Here is a 10,000-nt window from a genome sequence, read left to right on the forward strand (position 1 = left end):
CCTCCGATTTCTACCTCCACCAGCCTCTCCTGCCCTGATCACCAGCTACAGTACAGGGGGAACCAACAATCAGGGTTTAGGGGACTGTTATTAGTGTGACACTAGAGACAGACACCCAGACGGAGAGATTAGATCCACATGCATGGTATTGACCAGCAACACCTGAGTCCCCATCCAGCCATCTTCTATAGATAAATGATCAATAGACCACCCTCTATATGTTCAATAACACATAACAGAACTCTCTATACCTATAATACATACTGAGGATTGATGACACATACAGAAACTCTATGTTCTGTGTGTGTATATACATATATATATAGGGCTAGTGTCCCAGACAAAGATTAAGCCTAATTCAGTCAGGACACTTACGTCAGTTAAATATTGTTTTATGAAATGATAAAACATTAGGTTTAGCGTAATTGGATGGCTCCTCTCTGTATAGCTCCCTGCCTGAAGTTTAACAACATAAATACAATAATAGAAGGCAGGGAGCCCATAACTATCAAACCCCCCGTAGGGAGGTTAAATACAGAGCGACCGAGTGGGTAGAGGCTAGGGCGGTGGGCGGAGGCTGGGGCGGTGGGTGGAGACTGGGGCGGTGGGTGGAGGCTGGGGTGGAGGCTGGGGCGGAGGCTGGGGAGGTGGGTGGAGGCTGGGGTGGAGGCTGGGGCGAAGGCTGGGGAGGTGGGTGTAGGCTGGGGTGGTGGGTGGGACGACCCACAAGTATAACTCTCATGGCCAGTGGCGTTACACTGTTTAACCATGGTGGAGTGTTGCATAACTGTCACTCAAAGTGTCCTGCCTGAAGTTCCGTAAACTTCATGCCTAGACTCAAAAGCATCTCTATTGAAATGGCTGTTTAGGTTTAACTTGGGTCCAGGACGCTAGCCCATGGCTGAAGACTAGAAGGACACTAGCCCATGGCTGGAGACTGTGAAGGAAGCTTACCTTTGATGCCAAACTTTGAGTTTCCTCCGAACTTCAGGATGAGCAGCATGAGCAGGAAGCCAGTGAAGGCCACAGCAGCGATCCCTACGACCACGTACACCTGGAAGTACCACATCAGCTATATTAAGCTACATGCAGCTACATTAGCTATTCGCTACATTAAGCTACATTCGTTTTTGGTTACATTAGCATTACGCTACATAAGCTATTAGCCACATTAAGCTACATTAGCTGTTAGCTACATTAAGCTACATTGGCTATTTGATACATTAGCTATTAGCTTCATTAAGCTACATTAGCTTTTAGCTATATAATGTGCCCCAGGCCAGGTTAGTTTACAGAATACAACACAGACATCCTCTCTACAACTCTTTTACACAAAGAGAGATTTAAAGATAAAACACAGGTGAGTTAAAATGACTTACAGCGACTCTGTCCTCAGGGGGGTCTATTGGTGTATCATCTGTTTCCAAGAAGGGTGGGGAAGGAATGGGGGAGGGGGAGGGGGTGGCACATTTACAGTTTAATTGAGAGAAATACGTCTGTATAACCACCTGAGGGAGGTATGTGTTTGTCAGAAAGCTCTGTTGTGTGATTGGTTTATCATGTGGGGTTATTGTGTGTGTGTGTGTGAATGGGTGATCATGAGGGGGCTCTGGTGTGTGACTGGGTGATCATACTAGGGGCAATGACTTTACCTGTAGTGGGGTCTGAGGAGAGAGATCCAGGGTCCGATGTGAGGAGAGGGAAGAGAAAAGAGTTAAATACCCACAACAAGAAACCCTCAGGAACCTCTCCAGTCAACAACCTATGGTTAATTTAAGTATAAGTATATTAGTATACTAGTATATTTAATATATTTAGAATATTAGTATATTAGTATATTTTATATATTTAGTATATTTAATAAGTATTTCAGTATATTTAAATATTGTTAGATGTCCAAACCATTGAAGACCAATGTTTAATAAAGTATTAATTCTCTCTAGTATCTGATGAGTCACGTACCGTAGTATTGAGGGTCTGTCACTGTTCCTGCACACAGAAAAGACAACAACAACAACAACAACAGCAAATGTTTTAGAAAATGTTGGGATGCATATTGTAACAACTACATGAATCATCATAATGACGCTGTGAAACCTCAGCCGTGGTTTTAACCACTCAAAGGTAATACTACTGACAACAAACCACTTAAATGTAACATTCTGTGGACGCACGCACGCACGCACGCACGCACGCACGCACGCACGCACGCACGCACACACACACACACTAACCCCTTCTTCACCAATGATGCCCTCTTGCACAGTGACTCACCCTCCCAGGGTTCTCTCATGAAGTGGGCGACAATGTTCTTGCGGTCCTGGCCATACTCGTTGCTGGCCAGCAGGGTGTACTGTCCATTGTTCAGGTGCGTGGGGCTGTCCAGCTGCAGGCAGCCGTGGTACTCCCTCTCTGAGAAGTCATGGACCATGGTGAGGATGTAGTCCCCCTCAGTCACCTGCTCCCCGTTGAACAGCCACTGCAGCTGGGGCTGGGGGTTACCTGCAGGGGGGTTGGGGATGGGGTGGTGGTGGAAAGGTGGGTGAAAACGTTGGACAACCAGAGAACGTTATGAATGTTAAACGCTAACGCGCACATTTTCGTGAAATGTGGGTCAGCGCTATTCAGCGGGGTGAAAAGGTGCGTAAAAATACGGTTTGACGGGAGGTTTACAGTACTTTACTGTAAATCACAGGTTACCTGACACACTGAAGGGGATGCACCAGTGGTGGTCCGAGAACGCATCACTCAGCTTACTGATGTTAGGAGGAACTGGGGGGGGCGGCAGGGGGGGGTGGGGGTGGGAGAGAAAGAGAGGGGGGGGAAGAGAGAGGAGGGGAGAGAGACAGAGAGAGGGGGGGAGAGAGACAGGAGGGGCAGAGAGGGGGGGGAAGAGGCGGAGGGAGAGAGAAAGGGAGAGAGGGTCACAATTAGCATTAATTGGCCTCTCTCTCTCTCTCTCTCTCTCTCTCTCGCGCGCTCTCTCTCCCTCCCTCCCTCCGTCCCTCCCTCTCTCTCTCTCTGTAACTCACAGCGAATGTCGAGGGCCAGGAAAGATTGATTCTCTCCTACGATGTTCTCGGCCCTGCAGGTGATCTTACAGCCATTGTCCAATGAGGAGAGGTTAGAGAGACGCAGCTCTGACACCTGGCCCGACGCCTCAATCTGGAGGGTGGGAGGGAGGGAGGGAAGGAGGGGAGGGACGGGGGTGTAGAGAACATGGGGGGGGGGGGTTAGGGTCCATTGGGGCCAAGACAGACTTCCAATTGGTCAGAGACCAATCAACAGACCCTAAACCATGGAGGTTAGGGTGGCTGGCTTTGCATCAGAAAGTGCAAATGGCCAACACCACCCCAGCACCCTGGGGAAGGTGTGTAGGAAGGGACATTCAGAGGAACAAAGGAATCTGTGCACATGATTGGCTGATCATTTCTTAAACACATGTACAGTGCTGCTTGAAAGTATGTGAACCCCTTGTACAATTATAGTTTTTTTTGTTTTTACCATGAAATCTTTATTTAATCAGAACCAGTCTTTTTTATCTGACATAACAGGTTCACATTTACCAATTCCATATGTTGGTTTAAAGGAAATCATGCGTGTAGTAGAAAAACTAAATTATAAAGAAATTAGTGCAGGTGCAAAAATAAGCGAACCCCAAGTTGCATTGGTTAAATCAAGTAGGTAAGTAGAATCAAATGGGTAAATAATTGGGTACCAATTGAACCAATCAAAGGAGAGATCTTTAGGAAAGAGTTTGGGCGGGACTCTGATAAACAGAGATAAGAAACCTGGTCAGTTTTGGGTTACCCATACAGGTGAATGCAAAACACACCATGCCGAGAGGAAAGGAGATCTCAGAGGACATCAGGAAGAGGGTAGTGAGAGCACATCAGTCTGGTGAAGGCTATAAAATCATTTCAAGATTTGATTTCCATCAGTCCACTGTGAGGTAAATAATTTACAAATGGAGAGCATTTAACATGACAGCAACTCGGCCTAGAAGTGGACATCCTTCCAAAATATCCCCAAAAGCCACAAGTAAAAGCCAACCCAAACATAACATCTAGAGATTTGCAGACCTCCCTTGCTGCATCTCAGGTAACTGTGCATGCTTCAACAATAAGAAGAACACTGAATCGAAATGGCATTCATGAAAGGGTTGCTAGGAAGAAGCCTCTGCTGTCAAAAAAGAACCAAATTGCCCGCCTTAACTTTGCCAGAGACCACCTGGACAAGCCCGAAGGTTTTTGGAAGTCTTTTTGGTCACAATCAAAACCACTATGTTTGGCGAAAACCCAACACTGCCTACCACCAAAAGAACCTTATCCCAACAGTCAAGCATGGTGGTGGGAATGTCAATATCTGGGGCTGCTTTTCCTCCTCTGGACCTGGACGACTCCACGTCATTAAGGGAACCATGAACGTCAAGCCATCAGTCAAGGAGCTAAAGCTGGGCTGAAAATGGGTCTTCCAACAAGACAACGGCCCAAAGCATTCAAGCAGATCTACCAAATAATGGCTCAGGAGAAATAATATTTTGGATTGGCCAAGTTAAAGTTCTGACCTAAATCCAATCAAGATGCTGTGACAGGACCTGAAGCGGGCAGTGACTAGCATTGTGACTACCTATGGCCCCTAGTCTGAGCATTGATTACTTTATCTTATGAAGACTGATGGATAGATGATTCACTTACTTAAACAAATGTATTTGTTGTAAGTCGCTTTGGATAATGGCGTCTGCTAAATGCCATAAATGTAAAGAAATGTAAATGTAAGTTCATGCCAGACACCCCTCAAACCTCACTCAATTGCTGAGTTCTGTAAGGAGGAGTGGACAAAAATCCCTCAAAACAGATGTCAGAGACATTTACTCCAAGTTACCGCTGCTAATGGAGGTGCCACAAGCAATTGACTGAAGAGGTTCAAATATTTTTGCAAATGAAATCTGAGTTTTTGTTAAATAAACCACTTTTGTTAAATAAACAATAAAAATATATTCTATTTTTTTATCTGTGTCCTTTATTTGGAATGTCTTTATTATGAATTGGGGTTTAGATACAGATTTTATAAGTTAATGTTAATATTTTATACAAAAATAATGACCATCCCTGTAGGGTTCACAAACTTTCAAGCAACACTGTATGTATTTGGAATAGAGTGTGTAGTTCCTTGCAATTTACTTATTTAAATTTACATATTTATCCTAAATGTGCTGTTAGAAGTCTTGCAGCAATGCTTTATATTGTGATCACTTATAGGTTTGATATCATGCTCTCCCACAAAAAAAATAAATAAAGACTTAATTGCAGACATGTATATGATATATTTGTTTCTGCACTATCTGCGTTTCACTGCAGCCAGTCCTAAAGGAGAGGTGAGTCACCTTTATTCATCTCTGCAAATTCCTTGTGTGTTTCTTAGCATAGTAATAAAATTCCATCTTTATAAAGAAGTGTTGTTTCTCTTGCTTTGACAAATGCTGGCTCTATGAACAATTAAAGAACGTGGACATCAAATAACCCTCAGATTATTGATATGAAACTGACTGTTGAAGTAATTATTCTGTATAATAACAAATCCAGAGTTTAATTTAAGAATCTCTGCTCAAAATGCTTAGTGGTGCCCTCAGGTAATTACAGTTCGGCCCCCGTGAGGATTGTTCTATTTGTCAATTCAAGAGAAATACATATTCAGCTATGAAAGACCATGCTACAAAACTGCATTTTTGCTGATCGATAAATCCCAAATGATGCATTCTGGACCTGTACTGACCCAATGATGCCTGCTAGACAGTGCTGTTACTTTTATAAGACAAGGTTTTAAGACAAGGTTTTAAGACAAACTTTTAAGACAAGCATTTAAGACAAGCTTTTAAGACAGACTTTTAAGACAGTCTTTTAAGACAGTCTTTTAAGACAATCTTTTTAGACAAGCATATATCTAGTAAGAGACATTTATGTAAAGTTATGATAAATGTTAATTCCTTGCAGTCAAAACCGACATGGTAGTTATCATCTAAATTTCTGTTGAATACCTAATTCTATTCAGGCTTTTTAAAATACAGTATCTGAGAATGTTTCCACTCGTGCATAAACCCTGCCCTAGTCTCAAAGCGTAAGGAAGTCACCCACAGTCTACTTTGTAAGCTTTGTCTTTGTTCTTTTTGGCATAAGGCCAATTAGATTACTTGGTAATGATACCATTTAATTGTTTGATGAGGTGTTCAGTTAATTATATTGTAAAAGAGCAAATCCAGAGTTTAACTTAAGAATCTCTGCTCAAAATTCTTAGTGGTGCCCTCAGGTAATTACAGTAACAATTTGAAATAGCAACCAAATTAATAATTCCAAGTAATTAATTATCAACAGTATTTAGACCCCTATACCCGCTACAGGGGGAGGGAGAGAGGGAGGCAGGGAGGGAGGGAGACACAGAGTCAGATAAATCATGACTTCACAACACACATACTAGGACAGGATTATCATAGGGACTGTGTGTGTGTGTGTGTGTGTGTGTGTGTGTGTGTGTGTCTGTGTGTGTGTATGTGTGTGTGTGTGTGTGACTGCTGTGTGTCTCTGGTCTGTGTCTCTGATATGTGTGTGTGTGTGTGTGTGTGTGTGTGTGTGAGACTTTCGCGGGGGTCTTACGTCGTAGAGGGAGAAGGGGAGGGGCATCATATTCCAGATGAGGTCGGGCGATGGCGCCCCGGACGTGTTACAGGTCAGAACCACGTCAGCACCCTCCTGCACCGTCACCTTGGTTGGGCTCAGTGTCGCCATGGGAACCACTACAACCAGGAAGGAAGGGAGAGGGAGAGAGGATTCAGAGAGTGGACTGAGTCTGAGTTCGTTCACACACAGAGCACATACATGCAGTAGACACACACACAGGTAACCTGTATGTGTCCTATCAGAAGCCTGGCTTCCTCTCAGCCACAGCCAATGGCGTGTCAGCGCCTGGTGTCAGCCAGCCAATGGCGTGCCAGCGCCTGGTGTCAGCCAGCCAATGGCGTGCCAGCGCTGGGTGTGGACAGCCTGGTCTGATCAAATGGACAGATCCCTTATCTCCCACTCAGGGCCGTCGTCAAGGCTCTTATCGGCATGGCAACCCTCTCAATCACTCTTAAAAGCCAGAGCTCTATTCATCAGTGGGCTGAGAGTGTTGTATCGGACCTCTCATCTGAGCCTGTCTGGGGCATCTAGTCTGTTACAGCAGAGGCTCAGAACCCCCCCTGTCTGGTACATCTAATCTGTTACAGCAAAGGCTCAGAACCCCTCCCAAACCAGTCTCAAACCCCTCCCAAACCTGTCTCAAAGCCTCAGTACAGTAATGGAAATGCCCTTAAATGCACACACACACACACACACACACACACACACACACACACACACACACACACACACACACTGAGGGACGGGGCTGCAGAAATGGAACCAGTCTCAAATTCATAGACGGATATGTGGATGCTACTGACCAATCCTGGATTGCCAGCTAAGCTTCACTCACACAGACTCTGACAGACCAGAATAGCAACACTGAAGATGTTGTGCAGTGAAACGTAGAACAGTATATTTTTACCTCACTGTGCTTACCCAAACATGGTCAATGGACATATTTGTATGCAACAGAGGCGGCCACACCCCCGGCCTAACACAAACTCCACATCTAGCACTGTTCACATGTAAACACAGAGAGAGAGAGGGGGGGGGGGGCAGGGAGAGAGAAAAGGGGTGGGGCAGGGAGGGAGAGAGAGAGGGGAGGGCAGGGAGAGAGAGAGAAAGAGTTTGAGATTTGACATTTGAGAGAAAAATGTGGAGACAGAGAGACAGAGAGAGAAGGTGAGAAGTGGGGGAAGAGAGGTGTTTGTCAGGCTAGCCCTTGGGCATCGTGCACACGCTTCTCCTGAGTGTCCTCTTCATATGTCACTCAGGCAGGGGGTCCCCCTGCCACCTCTCCAGGGGCCCACACGTTACCGTGGCGATGCCTGAAATAGCCCCCTAATGGAGTGGAGGCAGAGGGGCCGGATCAATACTGTTATCAATGCCCTCGTTAGCTGTTAGCTGTTAGCCTAGCAAGCACCTCTGTGGTGCACCCCTGGCCACTGGTGCAGGGCCCTGTGTGACTCTACTACATAATAATGGGCGGGGACGGGGACAGGGGAGGCTGGTGGAGGTAGAAATCGGAGGACGGAGGACCATCCCATGTAATGCATGGGATGGAATGAGGAATGGTATCGAGCCCGTCCTCCGATTTCTACCTCCACCAGCCTCCCCTGGAGGGCGGATGCTGGTTGGACTGGTGAGGGTGGGGGTGGCATTGGTGAGGGAGGAGGAGGGGAGGTGGGGGTGGTTAGGGGGGAGGGGGGAGGGGGGAGGGGGGTGGAGGCTGGAGGCTGGACTGGTGCTTAGTTAGTTAGTAAGTCTCGACCTCCGTATATCTCACCCCAATGATGCAAGATTATGAAAAGCACTTTGTTTCATAAATCCAAATGACCAGAGAGGATGACATCACATGTGACCGCTCTCTCCTGTGGCCGTCCCTATTGGTCGTCACCAACCCAAGCTATCACCACTGACACGCCCAAATTGTCAATATTCCAGAGTGCCACGGGTGACTTTATTCACCAAAAATGCATAAATGATGATGCTTCATTTTGTAGCCAATCAAAGTATTGTTGCTAGGTAAATACCACATAAGACACTTGGCACTCTAGGTGGTGAGTGTTCCGGAATTCTTTGGCAGTTAGTGAGTTAAACCAGTGACCATAACCTCTCTCTCTGTGGTTAAAACAGTGACCATAACCTCTCACTCTGTGGTTAAACCAGTGACCATAACCACTCTCTTTGTGGTTAAACCAGTGACCATATCCTCTCTCTCTGTGGTTAAACCAGTGACCATAACCTCTCCAGTGTGAGTTCCTTAAGTCAGAGCTTACACCTCACCCAGCTGACAGGAGACCACAGAGGAGAGAGCAGGACCGACTCAGAGGAAACCACACGGCAGTAACCTTCCATTCACACCCCATCACAACAACTGTCCAACAGATAGTCTCAGTTCATTGACAGGTCAGGGGTTAGGGTTAGGGGTTAGGGTTAGGGTCAGGGGTTACGGTTAAGGTTGGGGTTGGGGTTAGGGTCAGGGTAGTGGGGGGTATTACCACAGGGGGTGGTGACTGGTTCGGGTTAGGGTCAGGTTCAGGGTCAAGGGTGAGGGTTAGGGTTAGGGTTGGGGTTGGGGTTGGGGTTAGGGTTAGGGTTAGGGTTAGGGTTAGGGGGGTTAGGGGCCTGTGGGGGGGGGGGGGTGTATTACCGCAGGGCATGGTGATGCTTTGCCAGGTCAGGAGTTAGGGTAGTGTTGTGTGTGTGTGTGTGTGTGTGTGTGTGTGTGTGTGCGTGTGTGTGTGTGTGTGTGAGTGTGTGTGTGAGGGGGGGGGGGGGGGTGTATTACCGCAGGGGGTGGTGATGCTGGTCCAGGTCAGGGGTTAGAGTAGGGGTGTGTGTGTGTGTGTGAGGGGGGGGGGTGTATTACCGCAGGGGGTGGTGATGCTGGTCCAGTTCAGGGGCTTCCAGCGGCCTCCCTCCTGGATGCACTTCAGGTCCTCCGCCTCCTCTCCCAGCCACAGCCTCATCCAGATGTTCTCACAGTCACAGTGCAGAGGGTTCCCCGCCAGGATCCTACACACACGCACACAGGCACGCACGCACGCACAAACACACAGCATAAGAGACATTGTCATAAATGTGTTTGTGTGTGTGTGTGGGTGTGTGTCTGTGTGTCTGTGTGTCTGTGTGTCTGTGTGTGTGTAAGAGATATATAGAGAGAGGGAGACAGAGAGAGAGAGATAGAGAGAGAGAGAGAGGGAGAGAGAGAATATCCTGATAAAGAAAATATTGACAAACTCACAGATATGAAATGTTCAAATGCCGAAATATCCTCCAAGACAGAGATGAGAGGTTGTTGTCTTTCAGATTCCTGTCAATCAAAATGAAATCATTAT

General features: G+C 46.6%; 1 protein-coding gene across 1 annotated transcript in view; it reads right to left on the reverse strand.

Moving 5' to 3' along the window:
• ntrk2a (neurotrophic tyrosine kinase, receptor, type 2a) overlaps window positions 1-10,000 on the reverse strand; it is a gene marked incomplete at both ends in the record, with an annotated part of 43,374 nt that overhangs the window by 31,203 nt on the left and 2,171 nt on the right. Inside the window, 8 exons of the mRNA XM_083672923.1 lie at window positions 955-1,054; window positions 1,380-1,417; window positions 2,227-2,502; window positions 2,701-2,772; window positions 3,033-3,165; window positions 6,651-6,790; window positions 9,532-9,677; window positions 9,907-9,975. Of these exons, the coding sequence (XP_083529049.1) occupies window positions 955-1,054; window positions 1,380-1,417; window positions 2,227-2,502; window positions 2,701-2,772; window positions 3,033-3,165; window positions 6,651-6,790; window positions 9,532-9,677; window positions 9,907-9,975 (974 nt within the window). The remainder of the gene's footprint in view (window positions 1-954; window positions 1,055-1,379; window positions 1,418-2,226; window positions 2,503-2,700; window positions 2,773-3,032; window positions 3,166-6,650; window positions 6,791-9,531; window positions 9,678-9,906; window positions 9,976-10,000) is intronic.

This window comes from Argentina silus (assembly GCF_951799395.1).
Source record: "Argentina silus genome assembly, chromosome: 7".
Lineage (NCBI taxonomy): Eukaryota > Metazoa > Chordata > Actinopteri > Argentiniformes > Argentinidae > Argentina > Argentina silus.